The 19823-nt window shown below is 41.4% G+C and overlaps 1 protein-coding gene across 1 annotated transcript in view; it reads right to left on the minus strand.

Annotated features, from left to right (window-relative positions):
- The window catches only part of CFAP47 (cilia and flagella associated protein 47), a 465875-nt gene that overhangs the window by 187887 nt on the left and 258165 nt on the right, over positions 1 to 19823 (minus strand). Inside the window, exon 45 of the mRNA XM_044285568.1 lies at positions 6387 to 6484. Within this exon, the coding sequence (XP_044141503.1) occupies positions 6387 to 6484 (98 nt within the window). The remainder of the gene's footprint in view (positions 1 to 6386; positions 6485 to 19823) is intronic.

Raw genomic sequence — 19823 nt, forward strand, 5'->3', positions numbered from 1 at the left:
AATTGTTACATTATTTCTGAATAAATAAATGGTGATAATATTGCTGACATTAGTTTTGCAATGACAGCAATTAAAATAGAAAGCGTCCCCAAAGCCCACAGAAACACAACTGGGTAAACATTAAAGTCAGTAATCAAACAGCATTAATGTAGAAATGATGTATAAAAGCCATGGATCACATGAGTTCAAAACGAAAAGGTTACCACTCACACACGCACAATGCATATCAAAAAAATGACATGTAACGTCTAATAATTACGCAAAATCTGCAAATAGATCTGTACCTAAGGCAATACACATGTTAAAGAGAACCTGTCACCATCAAATGCAGAGCAGCATGTAATTTATATATTTAAAATAAATTTCTGCTCTTCAGTGATTGACAGCATTCCCTGTGTGTGTATACAGAGATGTCAGTCACGGATAAGATGGCCCCCATGTACAAATGTAGAAACTACTAATTTTACCAAATCCTGTAGGAGCAATCCTGGATGAACATCCAGGATTGCTCCTACCACCAATGAGATCCCGTTGACACAAGGTCTAATGATAGACCGAAACGTCCGGGGAACACAATGTGGCTAATATGTTTGTTCTATTCCTGGATATGAAACAACATTGTATGGAAAACTAAGTGATGTGAACTTACTTGATTATTAAAAATAATTGCATCTACTCAAATTGGAGTGCCGTGGATATTCCTATTCCCCGAGTATTCTTCTCTCACCAGCACTCGGACTATAATATAGGAGTGCAGCTCACATACTTCTACAATTATACTTTCACAATGCTAATGGGTTACAACAGAAGTTGTGAAATACAGTATACTTCCACAATGTCTGTGATGACATCACTGGAATACTACAGAAGGTGTGAGAAGTACCGATGACATTACTTAGGTAGAACTGCTGCAGTAACTGGTGCTGCTGTAACAATTTCCACATTAATTATTATTGACAATTGCATCCGATACGGGATTTGAAGAAAAAAAAAGTTCTCTTGAAAGAAAAGATAGAATTTCAGAATAGCAATAGTCTAAATCTAGTACCGTATTTTCCTCCCCATAAGACGCACTCCCCCCCCCAAAAAAAAGTGGGGGAAAAGTGCCCCTGCGTCTTATGGGGCAAATGCTGGCAATTTACATTGCAGTCTGCGATGCTGCAGCGATGTATTAGTGAGGAGGGATGAGGGTCTGTTGTAGGCGGGGAGAGCGGCGGGCAGTGCAGGCACTGTACTCTGGCCCGCCGCTCAGTATGTACTGTATTATACCTAGTGTTAATCATAATATCTAAACTGCGCTCCCCCTGCTCCCCATCTGTACCGTACTTACCGGTACATGTCACACTCCGTCTCCTGTAGTAAGCGCTAGCAGGCAGGCCGGGCTGCAGGCGGCCATAACTCACTGAGGTCACGTGCCTCCTCCGCCTACTTTATGAATGAAGCAGGCGGAGCAGGCACGTGAGCTCAGTGAGTTACGGCCGCCTGCAGCCCGGCCTGCCTGCTAGCGCTTACTACAGGAGATGGAGAGTGACATGTACCGGTATGTACGGTACAGATGGGGAGCAGGGGGAGCGCAGTTTAAATATTATTATTAACACTAGGTATAATACAGTACATACTGAGCGGCGGGCCAGAGTAAAGTGCCTGCACTGCCCGCCGCTCTCCCCGCCTACTACAGTCCCTCCTTAGGGATCTATGGATGGGATAATGATGGGGGGCGTCTGTGGATGGCATTATGATGGGGGGATCTGTGGATGGCATTATGATGGTGGGGGGATCTGTGGATGGCATTATGATGGTAGGGGGATCTGTGGATGGCATTATGATGGTGGTGGGATCTGTGGATGGCATTATGATGGTGGGGGGTCTGTGGATGGCATTATGATGGTGGGGGGATCTGTGGATGGGACTGTTATGGGGGGATCTGTGGATGACACATATAGCAGTGTCATTCACAGATCCACTACCCCATAACAGTGCCATCCACAGATCCATCCCCACCATCATAATGCCATCCACAGATCCCCCCACCATCATAATGCCATCCACAGCTCCCCCCCATAACAGTGCCATTCACAGATCCTCCACATAACAGTGCCATCCACAAATCCCCCACCCCATAACAGTGCATCATCCACAGATCCCCCATAATAGTGTCATGCACAGACCGCCATTAATTCAAACCCACCAAAAGCACACCTTTTGGTTAAAAAAAATGTTTTTTCTTATTTTCCTCCTCAAAAACCTAGGTGCGTCTTATGGGCCGGTGCGTCTTATAGGGCGGATAATATGGTAACTCCACTTATCATAAGGAACAATTATTACCAATATTAAAGGGGTTGTCCAAGTTATATTTATTGATGACCTATCCTCAGGATAGGTCATCAATATCAGATTGGCTGGGGTCCGACAATGCGGTGGCTTGGGTGCAATTACACCTGCTCACCGCTGCAGATGCAATGGCTAGAAGGTAAAGAGTGAAGAGGAGGCAGCCCTGGCATGGCGCTTGCCTTCTCTTCAAACAGCTGATCGGCGGGGGTGTTGGTTGTCGGACCCCTGCCAATCCGATATTGATGACCTATCCTGAGGATAGGTCATCAATAAATATAACTTGGACAACCCCTTTAAGATAAACGAATGTCACTATCAGTGACATATTTATCATGAAAATGTAAATCATATAGAAAAAAATATTCTAAAAACACTAAATTCTACTCCTTTTAAATTGTAGCTGTAATCCAATAATTTTTTTCAAAAATGTCAAAAATGCTGTAAGCCAGACCTCTTTTGTGCGGCAGAGTACTTCTGTTAACGTGCTTAGGAAGATTAATTATGTCTTCCTGTCATATTGTCCTGCCTTTCAGGACATCAATCATTATATTACCAGCTTGCAAGGTAACATAACAAATTGAAATACAGTAAGCAGATACCACAGATGCAGTGCCAGCCAGGAACTCTTTCTTCCAATGAAGTCTCCAGACCTTTCTAGATGTAGAAAGATTGAAAACCACAAGAAAGCTAGATATTTTATTAAAGATGTGTCGATGCATCACAGAACAATATTACATGTTGTAATTTCATTCTACTTTTAAAAGTTACTTGATATGAAACAAAATGGGACACTTGTCTTTGCTGGCAGTGAATGCCAATGCATCCTATCCATGTTAATACCTTAAACAGAGCAGTATTATCCTGTGCTATTCTTTTAATTGGAACGTAAGCATTGAACAGAGCGAAAAGAGAGTAACATGAAAATGTGATCAGCGCTGTAAATCTACAGCTCGCACCTTCCTAATTATAATGTAACGTGCCACCTTTGCATCCAGCTCTGTGAGTTCGAAATGAAATATGACTAAAGTTACATATGCAAATCTGGTCAGAGTGAATGTAGGACAAAATGTGATAGGTGTTAGAAAAAATAATCACTTGCAACGAGAAGTCAATGTTCTCGGTTATTTAGACCATGAACAAAAAAGTCATGGAGAAAAAAAAAATTTAGCAATAACATTAACCCTGCTGGGAAATTTGAAGTGATATTATAAAACATACACAAAGTTAAGCAAGGACAGCAGCAGAGAAGAAAAGAAAACACGGAGAGTAACGTATGACAGCATAAAATATATACTGTATGTAGGTCAATTCAAGGAAGTTTAAAATGCTTCATGGATCACACATGACCGAGAGAAAAGCGGCCTTGGTGTGCCAAGCAACTAATCAAAGCCCATGTTGAATTTATACCAGTACAATTTAGGAAACAAAAGCTTGACATTGACTGGTTGCTTTGCACAACAAGGTCACTTTTTCTGTAAGACATCTTGAAACTTTAAAGAGCATCTGTCATTAGGATCAACCCTATTAAACCATCTATGATACAATACTGTATTTATGTGTCTCACTTGTGCCGTTTACAAGATATATCATTTTTAGTGACAGGTAAATTAAAGGGGTTGTCCGGGTTCAGAGCTGAACCCGGACATACCCTCATTTTCACCCAGGCAACCCCCCTGAGGCTAGAATCGGAGCATCTGATGCTCCGATGCCCCCATGCCCTGCGCTAAATTGCGGAGGGCACGGGCTCTTTTGTTTTCAATAACACACGGCAGGGGCGGAAACTTCCGCCCGGCAGTGTGTTCGGTGACGTCACCAGCTCTGATGGGCGGGCTTTAGCGCTGCCCTTGCAGTTTCACTGGCAGCCCCATGGAGAGCCCCGGTACGTCACTGGATCTCCAAAAAATGCCTTTGCCCTGCACGATTTAGCACAGGGCAAGGGAGAGCATCGCAGCATGAACTGCTCCGATGCTCATGTCAGGGGGGCTGCCGGGGGTGAAATAGAGGTATCAGAGCTGAACCCAGACAACCCCTTTAAGTATTTGGTTCTCTAAAGGGCAGGCACAAACCCCTTGGAGTACCAGGGCTCCTCCATCTTGTACCTCTTGCCACTCCACTATCTCCACAACTAACACGACCAGACATCTGACCCACCCCTGTTAGGGTAAATTCACAGGTCCGTGGTGTATTGCGTATCCACAAATTGCGTATCCACAATACACCCGGCCAACACCCCCTATAAAACTGCCTATTCTTGTCCGCAATTGGGGACAAGAATAGCACATGTTCTATTTTTTTGCTGAGCCGCGGCCCGGAAGTTCGGGGCCAAAGCCAATAAGTTCGGGGCCGCGCTCCCGAAATGTGGATACAGCGGAGAGCACATAGTGTGCTCTCCGCATCTCTTCCAGCCCCATAGAGAATGAATGGGTCCGCACCCGTTCCTGATATTGCAGAACGGATGCGGACCCATTTGCGGACTAATGAATGGACCCTAATCTTGCGCCTGTGCCTTAGTGCACACTGTAGGTGCATGAATAGTGTATTTGACTTTGCTTTACCATCAGTACAAATTACTACTGTGCATGTGCACGTGATGTCATCTTCCACCTGAACAAAGCTGAGCATCTCCTCTTCTCGGTGGATGATGATGTAATTGGAGCATGAGCAGTAGTCATCTGCACATGCACTGATAGTGTAGATGCCTGGTCCTCTCAATTATGGGGAATAGAAGAGTGGCAAGAGGTACAAGATGGAGAAGCTGTGGTGCTCTGAGAAGCTCTGACCCATGCCTCGGTGCACCGAAGAGCTAATTTACATTTCAATAAAAAGTCATATATTTTGGGAACGGTGCAACAGAGACTCCAAAATAATGTACGTTTTTCTCATCAGGGTTAACCCTAGCAGGCTTTATGCCTGGTTTAACAGGGTTGATCCTGATTATAAATGCTCTATATGTTCAAAGTGTAAAAAAAGAAGCTACATTATATGCTGTGAGTCAGTGATATGCCTCATATATGAAGAGGGAAGATATGTGTCTCCTAGAATGGTGCAGAAAACCTATTAGAGGAGATATATGTTATATTTGCTGTGTTTTCCCCACGATAACCTGGCCTGAGGTGAGGTGCGATAATCACTTGGGGATAAAGCAATCTTCAGAGCGGGAGGGAATTGAAGAGGAGGCCTGCAGAGGCTCTGGGTGGTTCCAGCCAGGAGGGCTAGGAGGCCACAAGGCTGAGGAAGCCTGAATTTGGGGGGAAACCCAGCGACACCTGAAGAGAGGAATCGCACGGTCAGAGTCAGAAGGACTGCTGGACCATATCCCCCCAAGGTATTTTGCTGCTTCCACCAGGAGGACTGGTGGGTTGCACTGCTCACACAGCTAGGAGGCTATCTGACTGAAGCCGAATACCGCAGTGTGAACACTGCGCTAGGGAAAACCTCTGTATAGTGAGCGCCTAGCCAGGCAAGCGTTTATTGCTTTGTGTTGATGTAACACATTGTGATGTGAAGCTGCGACTTCATGGTGCCGAGGGATGCAAAAATGCATTAACCCATGCTCTCATAGATTTCTAAGAAATGAGAACCAATACACAGTACTGGTAAGATTATTTAATGTTTGCCTTTATCAAAAATGTCTAGGTTTAGTGCGCCTTTAAGAAATAAGCCCTAGTGGCAAGTGATAAGCTCCAAAGTCAGTTCCAAATTATCTTGTTTTCTGCTAGACCTTTAGGTTCTATTATCACAAAATTGGACACTAGACACTTCTGTAAGCCAATCAGCTGATCACAACTCATACTTTTAAACTTTAGCCACTGTGGGGCCAGTACTGCATTTAAATAAATGACCAACCTGTAATACATGGATGAGTCAGGTCAAATCACTGATGAGAGGTTTATTGCATGCTGAGGGTGCACAGATTCCGAGAGGCTTATTGCTCTGGCTTAGAAAGGGGGTTCCTGAGCTCCATATGCTCTAACAGGCAGCATTAAACAAGAATTCTTTCTATTTTTTCATCATTATTTAGCTCCTTACCATTCCATTATTGCATTAATACTTACTAAAACAGAACAAGTGACATCAATCGTTCTCTCTGGTGGAGCAGGCATACTGTTAATTTCCACTGAAAACCAAACTTTGTAAGGTGCTGATTCTCTACCTAACAAAAGAACACACAATAAATCAATAACAATATTATAGAATAGAGATAGATACATATATATGTGTGTGTGTGTGTGTGTATATATATATATATATATATATATATATACGCACACACATATATTATATGTGTATATTATATATATATTTGAGTGATCAAAACTATTTATAATGTACTAGATGTTATTTTTTTACTCATGGAACTCAATGAAGTCATATTGTATATCTGTACTATATCCATTTTAGAGATCAGTACAGTAGTACACTGAGTTGTAATGGCCCCAGGTTGCAATATTTTACATATACAGTACGATTCCCTGGGTTATTGTAATTCAATGCCACAATCAACATAAAATATCACAGTCACTACTTATCTACAGCACATCTAAATGAAAGATAAAAGCATTGTTACAAGAGTTTTACTTGTAAAATACCTGTGAATTAAAGCACCACACTGAGGGCAAAAAAAAATCCACTCGGCAAGAACTGCTATACTGAAGTGCTTGCACCCACTGGCTGTTTAGTGGCATATTCGGGAGGTATCGTGCTATGGTTCCATTTTTACTTGTATGCTGTGTAGTGTAAGACCCTGAATAAGATCCTCTCCTCAGCAGCTCTCTCATGCAGGTCAGAGTAGAAAAGAAAAATATAGGACTTGGGAGGAAAAGGACCTTTGGTGACGTCACTGTGCTCATCACATGGTCCATCACCAAAGGTCCTTTTCCTCCAAGGTCCTCAAAGAAGAAGAAAGAAGACGAGCCGGGTAGCGCGAACAAGTGGATGAGGTGAGTTTAATTATTAAGAATCCTATTATTTTCCCTTATAACCATGTTATAAGGGAAAATATTAAAATCTACAGAATACCTAACCCAAACCCGAACTTCAGTGAAGAAGTCCGGGTTTGGGTCTGGGTACCACATTCAGTTTTTTCTTATGCGCGTGCAAAGTGCATTGCACTCGCACGGAAAAAACTGAAACAACGCAACGCAATCATATACAAAACTCACCCCACTCGCAGGCAGAAAATCACACTATTTTACCACGACGCACTCGCATCTTATCCGGCCCTCACACGCGACACCTGTGTGAAAGAGGCCTTAGACTTTTTTTTAAAGAATAATGCAAACGGTTCCGTTCTGAACAGATCCAAGCATTTGCATTATCGGTGCGGATCTGTCTATGCAGATACAAGAAGGATCCGCACCGAACCCAGGTGTGAAAGTAGCCTATAATGTATTTACAGTATTATAATATTATTGATAATCAGGGAAATAAATTAGCGATAACTACATATGTGATTCAGCTAACTTTCTTCCATCTGTGTCACATGCAGTCAGATGGACATCAGATCTGAAATGTAAGGTCCTTGCCAAACAACTTCACAGATGTCCACATGCCAGATTGCTGAGAATATGGTTTGGGAGAGCTTTAGGGTTACCGACAGCATTCACTTAAATGTCAAGTTAAGTGGATACAAACAGCAATAAAAATTATTTTAGGTAACATGAAGAAAACTTTCTATAAACAGGTTTCCGGAAACAGTATCACTCTTGACAATGGACTGCGTCTGGTATTGCTGTTCGGCACCCATTCACTTGAGTTGCAATAGACAGACACAACCAATGGACAAGATAGTGGCTGTTCCTGGGAAAAATTAATTTAATATAAAATACACCTATACTTTTTCAATTATGGGTAGTTGAACAAATTCTAGCAAAAAAGACTTCTGAGTAAAATAAAGCAGAAAGCTAATTGTCTATGTAAGTACGGTAGCTTGCCAAAATTACTCTACTTATCCAAATAGCTGTACTCGTGGTGCACAGCTGGTAGCAACCACTTGCCAAAGTACTGCACCATCTAAATTAAACAGTCCAGAAAGTAATGAGCTAAAGGTCCACTATTGATGCTGCTTGTTTAATTTGGGACAAAGACAGATTATAATCCTATAGATTCCTGTAATACATAATAGAGCTGTATGATATCTCACCTACAGTGGAATCCTTAAAAAAGAAACCTAAAAACCCACCTCTTTAGACAAACCTACAACCAGTGACCCTGCTGCCTCTATACCACCATGACCAACTTCACCCGCACCTACTGTGTCCTTCTCCCATACCATGTAGAATGTAAGCCCTCACGGGCAGGGCCCTCTGTCCTTCTGTACCAGTCTGTAACTCGTCTTGTTCATGCTTAGTGCAATTGTCTGTATTATGTATGTGCGCCCCTTATCATATGTACAGCGCTATGGAATGAATGGCGCTTTAATAATAAATAATAATAACAATACTTATATTTATCACTATTCTTCACCTTTATCTATGTATAGGAGAAGTTTCATTTTCTTCCCTTTTATATACTGTGAATAAACTGTATAAAACTGACATGATTACAGGGGTAATAGATTAATATTACAGAGTTTATGAAATATTGTTATTGCTATCACCGCTATCCAGCAGAAATGGTCATGCTTGTACTTGTTTGTGAGCAGGCATGCACAGAAGCCTTTGAGGCACCCTCTAATGCTGCACCCAGAACGTAGCTGCAGATGCCTTGCCAGGGCTTTCACAGGGCTTTCAACAGAGACATGTGATCCAAGGGAGGTGCACATCCTACAAACACTAGGACCAAAAAGTGTAGAGCCAGCAAAAGAGGACAATATAACATGAGTTTCGGTAAGAAATTACATTTTAATCATAGAACGGAACCAGAAAAACTAGAAAAAGGAATAAACTTTTAAGGAATGAATTATATTTTGTAGCCAATCGCTCAATATGTTCCTGACAGTCCATTGATATCCGTGGGAAGTGTATAAAACTTTATTTCTGATGAAGTGGTGTCACGTTCTCCATGGAATACATCTAATCTCTGGGGGTCCTTGTAATGGGGCATTGTGTGATAATTTTAGCAATGAGGGACTATTGAAAATTATCAAGAAAAAACCCCAGAAATTTATCAAAATAATCCTAGGAAATGTTAATACTCAAAGTAAAATGGCTTTCTTCTCATGAACTCTTCCATTTACAGCTAATGACTACAAGGAGCTTAAATGACGCAGTATGAAGCAGTTGCCAGCAGTCTGAACTTTTGAACTTGATATCATGAAAATAAATGTAGTAAGATAGCTATGAAGTTTGAAATTAAAGAAGAAAGTAGTTTAATAATGCAGAAACCTTAAATACACTACAACCAACCGTAATGAATATCTAAAGGCAGGGAGCATGTTAAGAGAATTGCTGTGAGAGCAACAGATCTTTACGGAATTTGCTGTAATAAGAAAGGCTTGAATAAGCAATGTTACTTATTTACAGTCCTAGCAGCACATAAAGGGCAAAAGTATCGGTAAATGTAGACGTGTAAAAAAATAAATAAATTGGAACGACAATAATTTAATAAAGTTATATATTACATCTACTCTCAGAGACAGTTCATGAGAAGAAATTGCTGGGCTTAACTACATTAAATCACATCTCGGTGACATTGTTTATTGGCCAAGTTACATGATTAAACAGCTAATAACAGCCCTCCTGTACATCCGGCAATATATAAATGTAGAAACTGAAAAGTGCGCCTTGCAAAGAAGTGCAATTAAGCCACAAGAGAGCTCCAATAAATGTCAAAACAAATTATATCCATGTATTATAGCTATGCTTAATGGATGTGTGATTGTATTCTGAACTTCCTTTGATATACTGACACCACAATCAAAGGTCAAACGTCTTCTTCCAGTTATAAGAATGAATGCTGGTTAATATATGGACAATATATGAGTAACTCATCAGGAAATTGGTAATTATTTGTTCAAAGAAAAGGTGTAAAAATGCTAATTTTACCAATAAAACACGGCTCTTTCACAATGATCAAACACAGCATTATCGCCTATTGTCCATTAAAATAAGGAAAACTCATGGCACTTGTAGATGTTCGTGAACTACTTCTAACCCAAATAAGCATACATTTCCTGAACTTTTTCACATTCTATTATCCAATGCCATACAGAAGAATGAACGCAAGACTTCACAAAATGCAAGCTTTTTTGTATCATTTATAGGGTGAGATGTACTATACTGACATTTTTATTAGAATGTTTTGCTATTACCACTACTGTCACAGACCCCTCATGGGTTCCTCAAGATTTGAAGGTAAGTTTTCATTAGAACATTTATGACCATTTTTCTGTTGAGTATTTTTTAAGAGAAACAAGTAATATGAAGATTGAAAGGTGTTCTCCAGTCTGGGAATTCTAAGTTAACAGCTAGGATCCCCCATTCATGGACCCTTATCTATTTACCAGAAAGTAAAATCAGTGAAAGTAGTTATATAGAGCACCTCTGGCCCTGGCATTTTGGTGCATGGTATGGACCGTTTGTTTAAACCTTTAGGGGGAGATTTATCAAGTAGAACTGGCTGAGTTGCCCATAGCAACCAATCAGATTCCACCTTTCATTTTTCACAGCTCCATGAAAATGAAAGGTGGAATCTGGTTGCTATGGGGAACTAAGCCAGTTCTACTTTACACCAGTTTGATAAATCTCCCTCTTAAAGGGATTCTGTCATGAGATTCTACCCCTATGCTCATGTCCGGACTATTAAGAAGAATCCTAAGCTGGCCTTATTAAACGTCACTGTGGCTCTATTTGTACAAAAAACAGGTTTTTAAAACCTGTCAATCAATTACTTAAGGTGCCCAAGGGGAGGTCCGTTAATACAGGGTGCCTGGCCGCACCCCTCGCCTTCCGGTGCCCAGCGCCGCTTGCCTGTCTTCTGCGGCGCCTTCTACAGCTCAGCGCCGCCTACGCAATCCTACCCGTCCCTCTGCCAGATCCCGCGCCTGCGCACTAGGCTGAGCCTGATGCGCCGCAGACTCCTGGCAGAGGCTTAGTTGAGCGAAGTGCGCATGCGCCAGCCTGATGCAGTGTAATCTGCAGCATGTTGTAGAGCAGAAGGAGCTGAGCAGATGGATATACAGTTTTGTGGGAAAAGATTCAGAATAACTTCTATTTCATTCATTTAGAATCCAGCTCATGTTGCGCTTTGAAGTCACAGAGGGAAGTCTGTCAATCACTGATAGGACCACCTCCTTGATTTCAAAGCCTAGAATTACAAGTCTTACAGAATTACAGAACTATATATAAATCTGTTCAGCTCCTCCTGCTTTATAACATGGCGCCGGCAGACTACACAGCATTTGCATGGTGAAAGGTTCCCCTTAAAGGTTATGGCCAACTTTGGGGACTTTTTGTAATTTATTAATTTGATTTGGATGTATTTTGGACTAAAATGTTTTTGTAATATATTTTATTAAAAATTTTCATTTGGCTTCCACAGCTTCCATGACACATAGTATATAGCAAACTGCAGAATGCTGTTCACAGTGAAATTTGTCAGATTGGCTCTCAACCTCTCTCCTGAACGATCTTCTAAGCTAATTTATGATCACATCAAAGCTCAATTGAATTAAACTCAATTAAAAATCTAGATAACCCATTTAAGGATGAAAACTGAACAGTTCATCTTGTTTTGATTTGCTGTCAGTCCACTATATTCGAACATTGTGTTGCTTTTTTATTTTATATTATACTTTTGTATAATTCAATATAGCAAAGAGGGTGCGAAGGCATCAGCCACTTGTATTATAAATAGCACCTGATAGGTAGGGGGCATGTCATAGATTTTGCATTGAAGTCTAGAAGCTTTAAGATAACCCATGCTTCACCTACCCAAAGCAACATGTACAAAGAGTGAACTGCTGATAACAATCCATTAAATCCCTAAAATAGTTTGTTACATTTAGAAGTAGAATAGAAAGAGTCATGATATAGGTGGCCAAGGAATCAAAATTGTATGTACCTTGAAAGGTGTAAAGTTGTCTTTGTCCTGGCGACAGCAGGTAATTATTGGGAATGATCTGTTCCCAGTTACTGCTTGCTTGTCAGAGGAGCGCAGCATAGGATTGATGGATTCCCATTGTTTCTGGGCAAAATATAGCTATTTAGATGGCAAGATCTACTGCCCAGAAAGTATGACTTTAGTGGCTGCATCAGCGATGCTTTCACCCGATAAATAAGCAATTGCTTGTTCATTGGGTGATTAGCCGCACATTTACCCAGGGCAATTATCAGAAATGGGCATTCCTAGGAAAGTTTCTATCTACTAATTGCCCCAATCACTGACCCATGCAAAGTGGCCTTAAGAACAACTCTATCATCATTATGTTTTACCAACAGCCATCCCAGTATCATTATAGCCAATGAAATCAAACCTTCAATATACTAAAAGATTAAGGTTAATTTTGTTCCTATGAAGCTGGCTCCAGTGTGTGCATGTGTGTGTATGAGAAAATTAGATTGTATTGTAGATTATCAGCCCCACTGGGGGCAGGGACTGCTGTGCATGGTGAGAGATCTGTAGAGCTCTGCAGAATAATTTGGTGCTATACAAGAAATGAAAAAGCAAGGTTATAAAACTGGAAAGAAACACAAAAGTCAAAACCTATATAACCTTTCACTATAAAAGTGCAGTGCAATCTGCAAGCAGCACATTATAGAGCAGGAGGAGCTGAGCAGATTGTAATATTGCTTTGTGGGAAAAGATTCAATAAAGAAATTGTAATTTAAACTATGCTTAGGAATCATGTGGTTGGTTCTAATCAGCGATGATGGCTACTGTACCGCTGGATGCACATTTATATACAGAAGGCTGTCAATCAGTTATAGGACCACCCAAATAACTTCTAAGCCCAGTCTAAGATTTACTGAATCTTTTCCCATATAGCTATATATCAACCTTCTCATCTCCTTCTGCCCTATAATATGCTGCCTGTAGACAGCACTGCATTTTATTAGTGATAGGTTCCCCTTAAGATTATGATTAGCTTCAGAATTTTAATAGTCTAGCCTGCTGCCCATTTTTTATTGATTTTACTCACTAACAAAGTCTGCAGCGCTTTACAGACATTAGCGTCACTCCCTGTCCCCAGTGAGGCTCTCAATATGTTGTTGGAGTTTGGGAGACAAAAACATGCAAACATAGGGAGAACATACAAACTCCATGCAGATATTGTCCTTAGGTTAAATGTCAACCAAGGACTCCAACGTTGCAAGGAACCATTGCTAACCTCTGAGCCAACGTATTGCTCATTGTAACAAGTGTTGTCCACTGCCTTAGGTCTGATTCACACAACCACATTCAGTTCAGGAAACATGGTCCAGGAGATGTGGCTGACACACGACCCATGGTTTTCCAGACCAAGTGTGGTCGTGTGAATCAGCCCTCAAGTTCTAGGCTCTTAGACTAAGAAATCTAATTCATATCCAGTCAAATCAAGTGTGACAAAGCTCTGTCTTCTATTATTCTTATATTCCACGAGAGGAATAATATCATATCATATGCTACAATTCCTTATAGCAATGCATTAGGCATTATGAAATCCTGAATGCAGTTACTAATAATGAATGAAACCGAGTCTGCAAAGTTAACTGCAGGCAAATCACTAAAGAGCATCTGTGCTGCAGGTTAACGGATAATTAAGGGAAAGAAAAGATAGAGAAGTAATTAGAGAACAAAATCTAATCTATCTAGCAGCTTGGTGTAGGCATTTAATTTAGATGGTATTGCCCCCTAGTACTTTCAAATCCCAAAGTATTTTAAAGGGAGTTTAGTCACTTATGCACATTTATTAAACATGAGAAAATATAGTCAGAAATCTATGTGTCATTGGAGGCTCTTCTGATGCCGTAAGACATAATTCCAGGTACGGTATTAGATTTCTTATCCATGATACAGTATGCATGATATCTGCAGTAGACAGCATACAATTTCCTTCTCATTGCCTTCTCTGCAGACACTAAGCTGGGACCATCAGATGTGAGGCAGCTTACTAAAAGCTAAGGGCTGACATGTTCAGGCAAGCGGATTGTTGTTGCAAAGGAGTGTCACATCCTAAACCAGAGATGTTAAAAGGCAAATCATGTGTTTCTTCCACTCAAACAAACTATTTCATGTCCATGACCTAAGCAATGCAGAACTGCAATATAGCAATTTCACACATTGCAATTGTTAAAAAGTCAATAGCAAATGGTTGAAATGTTGCATACGACCTTCTTCTCTATACGGCGAGCTGGGAATTGTCCTTGACGAATGACGTTGGGAGATAAAAACACATCAAAAGAGAAGCGCTATTTTTTTATAAACTACTTAATCTTGTATTCTGTAGGTGCATTGTGCCCTTTGCTCATTCCTACAGCATCATCATGTCATTTTCCTTATTTGAAGATCATATAAAAGGAAAATGTCACAACACTGGGCACAGCATAGAAACACACAAACCACTGTTAAAGGAATGCTATGTATTTTCAGTTATTCACCCCGAAAAATATCCACAAGCCACTGGATGATTGTCTATGGGTGATCAGCACGTTGCTGTCAAAGATAGGACGTGTTCACATCTTTTGTGGTGCGGCCGCATAGACCTGGAAGCACACGGAAACCCCTCTGTAAAATTCCAGGTCTGTGCAGCCGCACCACAAAAGAGAGGACATGTTCTATCTTTGGCCTCAACATGCGGCTCACAGACCCATTAAGTCAATGGGTCCGCACTGTGATGCGGGGTGCACACGCCCAGTGTCTGTGTTTCGCAGATCCGCAGTTGTGGACCGCAAAATGGACACAGCCATGTGAATATTAGACTGTTCTGTCCCAGACACCCTGTCAGTATCCTGCTATGGCCCTCTTAGCTATGTGAGCCAGGAACCAAGTGCTCCCACAATAGGCAGCAGCAAGATGACTGATGTTGGGACCTCAAGAGTAACATCCAGAAGTGGGGTCCATGGGAAAAAAGGGCACTAGTTTGCCTGTCTCTGCATCTAGAAGTCATTTCAGTCACCTGATGAATTCATTTATTTAACTTACATACAACTGACATACTCCACTGCGCTTTACAGGCATTATGATCAAGCTGTCCCCAATAGGGCTCACAATCAAAGTTCCCTATCAGTATGCCTTTGGAGTGTGGGGTGAACCGGGTATCCAGATGTGTAGAAAATGGTTATTTTAGACCCTCCATTTAAGAGCGGCTCTTCCCACTACCTGAAAGGGTTAATTCCTTGCCTAGTAGACACATAGCTGATCCCACCTCAAGCTACAACTGAGAAGACTTGTTTTTCTAAGCCCCTAGTCTCTTCTCCTAGTAGTGGATGGCACCATAAACATTCTTTAGACAAAGGGATTCTGTATTCTGCAAAATTCTAATTGCTTTGTTAAGAAGAATAAAAAAGTAACTGGTTAAAACTGGATATGTTCGATAAGCATTAATTAGATGGGGCAAGGGTATAAAAAGTGAGAACAGCATCATGCCAGGGCAGTTCCTTGATTTACGACGTCTTGTTGGCTTGCTAATGTCTATGGTTTGAAGAGTTATCCTGGGTGTGTTGCGCACCACAGAACTGACCCAGTGATGAGACAAAGCTAAGTGATAATCTTCTTTATTCTGTATGCTTGCTAGTTATGTGTCATGGAACCATGAACCAGACGTACAATAAGAGATAAGTGAAAATAAGATGGCTTTATTAAATCAAGCTGTAAGGCAAAAGTCCAAGCGGATGGCTAAACCGAAGCAGGGTCTTGCAAAGCCAGAGGTCAGGAACCAGAAGGGTAGTCAGACGAAGCCTGGATCAGGAACCAGCAGGGTAGTCAGACGAAGCCTGGATCAGGAACCAGCAGGGTAGTCAGACGAAGCCAGGATCAGGAACCAGCAGGGTAGTCAGACGAAGCCAGGATCAGGAACCAGAAGCAGCAGCAGTCTTAGAAGCATGTGAACACAGGAGGACCAAGCAGGGAACTGAAGCCACGGACCTCCTATATATATGAGCTAGGCATCCAGCTCCTCCCAGTGGGAAGGAGAAGCCGCAGGGTGGGAGGCTACAAGAAACCCAGAAACCAAGATGGCCGCCAGCACATGTCAAACGAAGGAGAACAGCAAGAAGGTAAGACCATGACATTATGTTTAGAAATGAGCAAATCGATCCGAATTTCAGGAAAAATTCTATTTGCACCGAAGCCGAAATTTCTCGTGATTCGTGATAACGAATCACATTTTTCCCTAAAATGGCTGCTGCACGTGTGAGGACATGGAGCAAAGAACTCTGGGAAAGCAGGATCGCGCATAATGCCATGCATGCAGCCAATCAGCAGCCAGCCAGCCCTGTGATGTCACAGCCCTATAAATAGCCTCAGCCATCTTGGATTCTGCCATTTTCCACTGTACTTAGTGCAGGAAGAGATGTCAGCAGGCGCTAGGGACAGTGCTAGAAAAAATGTCATTGTGCTAAAAAAAAACGATTTACAAGTGCAGGGAAAGATTATTTAAGGTGTAGGGAAAGGACTGGGAGGAATCATTCCACTGCATTTATGTTGAAAAGGGTTCAGTAGGGGAGGTTACAGCTTGGGTAATAGGAACAATCCTATTACACCTTGCTGCACTGACTGGGGATCTAAATTGCCATTATACAGCTTTTTAATTCCAGCAAACCGTTCTTGTTATTGGGGTACAAGTGCTGTTTGATAAAGGTATTAACAGGGTTTATTACAAGGAAATATTTCTATGTCTTATTTGCCCTTGTGCGGTGCAGTTATATGCTGTAAAGTATTTTTTGGCTTGTATTAGTGGGAAAAAAGGGCTTATTAGTCGTTGTGTGGTGAAGTGCGAAAATTACAGCCCTTTTTGTCGTGTATTAGCGGCAAAAGTAAAATATATGTACCGTTCAGTGGTGCAGTTATATGTTTTAAAGCCTTTTGCAACATGTATTAGTGGAAAAATAAAAAATATACATTTTTTTCCTGCGTATAAGACTACCTTTTAATACTTGAAAATCTTCTCAAAAGTCGGGGATCGTCTTATACGCCAGGTGCCATCTTATATGCCGGTATACGGCGTGCTGAAACTTACTTCCTAGCCAGACTGAAGAAGCTGTCCTTTTCCAGCTTCAGGGACAGGCGCCCTCTAGCTGAGCCACCGTGCGCTGCATCCCGGCCAGCCGCTCCTGAAGCAGCCCCCTCTCCCTGCTCTCAGTGATTTTCTCATGCCTGCAGTATCACATTGCGTACTACCGCTCAGATCGTCTTGAAGACAGGTAGGGCTGGGAAGGCAGGGAGAGTTGACCCACCCAATCCAAACAGGCTTTGTATGCAGTGTGCACAGAAAATACCGGTACATTGCTTGCCGTGATTGGCTGGTTGTTGTATAATGGGCCGGATTGGCGATTCTGAGGGAAGGCAAGGGGAAGCAGGAGCATCTGCTCTTCAGCCAATTCTAATGTTGGCGGATCTCTAATGAAGTTTGGTGTGCATCTTATCTGTGGTGAAAAAACAGAGTCCATCTGGGGAGCAGATACATGTGGTGGTGAATACAGTACAGCACCAGTATCTGTACACACAGTACAGCCTCAGTATCTGTACCTGTCCATACAGTACAGCACCAGTATCTGTACATACAGTACAGCCTCAGTATCTGTACCTGTCCATACAGTACAGCACCAGTACATACAGTACAGTATACAAATGGCTAACAGTCAAGAGCCTATCATGGCTCTACCAGCAAGAATAAAGAAATATGAAGTCAGTTTCAAACTTAAAGTTGTAAACTTTGCCATGGAACATAATAACTGCGCTGCTGCAAGACAATATAGAGTAACAGAAAAGATGGTTTGGGACTGGAAAGCAAATGAAAAAGCATTAAAGAGTATGCCAAGGGGTAAGTGTGCATTAAGGAGAGGCACCCCACATTGGCCAGAACTCGAAAAACATGTAGCAGACATGGTGAATGAGCATCGTCAAAACGGTTATGTAGTGACACAGAATAAAATACGTTTGTTTGCACTTCAGTGGGCCAAATCTAACCCAGATCACAGCAACAGATTTAAGGCCACTGTATCCTGGTGTACTAGATTCTTGGAAAGGCATAGTATGGTACTGAGGCAAAAGACGAAAATTGCTCAACAATTACCTGCAGATCTTGATGCCAAAGTAAATACCGTCAGAGGGGTAGTCTTATACGGTGAGTATAGCCCAAATCCTATATTTTTACAGAAAAAGTTGGGGGTCGTCTTACACACCCAGTCTTATACGCTGAAAAATGCGGTATTTGCCTTTCAGCTGTGCAGTTATATGCTCTAAAGCCTTTTCTGGCGTGTATTAGTGGAAAAAGAAAAAATATATTTGCCGTTCAGCAGTGCAGTTATATTTTCTAAATCCTTTTGTGTCGTGTATTAGTGGAAAAAGAAAAAATATATTTGTCGTTCTGTGTTGAAGTGAGAAAATTACAAACATTTTGGGGTGTTTTAATTTCCTTTTTATTTATTTATTTGATGTAACAGTATGTCAGACAGAGAAGTGCCAGGGGAGTGGCAGAGGCCTAAATGTTTCTGGCGTATGCACAGGTGGCAGCAGAGTAAGGGAGCGTGGCAGCAGGGGTCACAGCCAGAGGCCTGATCTCCCGGTGTCATCTAGCGGTCGTGTCTTGACTAGTGATAAGCAGCATAGGCAATATTCGTTTTTGTGATATTTAAAAAAAAATTGGCGTAATATTCGCCATAAATTCGCAAATTCTAGAATTTGTGATCTCCAGTCATTATTTTCTTAATTGTGAAAATCGGCAATGTAATATGCGTGTATTGCGCCCGCAATACAGGTGTGGCTCACTTTTGCTACATTTTTCAAGCTTATAGAAGCTTGCTGAGACTGGAGAATATGGTTGGCAGCAACTTTCGTGACTGTGAGGAAGAACTCCTGATCACTGTAAGTAATTTTACACTACAGCACTGTTTTCACTAATCCCTATCACAGCACAGTAGTTCCTATAACACTATCTAACACCCTGCACTGGAACATATTAGCTACACTATATCACTATCTAACCTACACTGACTATCAAAAACTAACTGTATTATATATCTGTATTATATATATATATATATATATATATATATACAGAAAGGCTCATGTGAGAGCCGAAACGTCGCTTGTGCCACCTGTGGGTGAATAAACTCTTTTTCACTGAAGATCCTTGGAAGTGCAGTCCGTTTTCTCTATTCTGTATCAGTGGGTAAGCACCAGTTACCATACCCGGACATTGCACCCGCTTTTTACTCCATTTTTTGCTTGGTGGTGCTGCCAGTTATTTATTTTTTATATATATATATATATATATATATATATATATATATATGAGCTAACTAACTATCTAATGTAATTGGATAAGGATCCAGATGAAAGCACAGAGCACAGTAATGACACTGCTCTCTCTCTCTCAGAACTGTAGAAAATGGCTGCTGGAGAGGTTCTTA

This window comes from Bufo gargarizans, chromosome 3 (genome assembly GCF_014858855.1).
Source record: "Bufo gargarizans isolate SCDJY-AF-19 chromosome 3, ASM1485885v1, whole genome shotgun sequence".
In the NCBI taxonomy this organism is placed as follows: domain Eukaryota; kingdom Metazoa; phylum Chordata; class Amphibia; order Anura; family Bufonidae; genus Bufo; species Bufo gargarizans.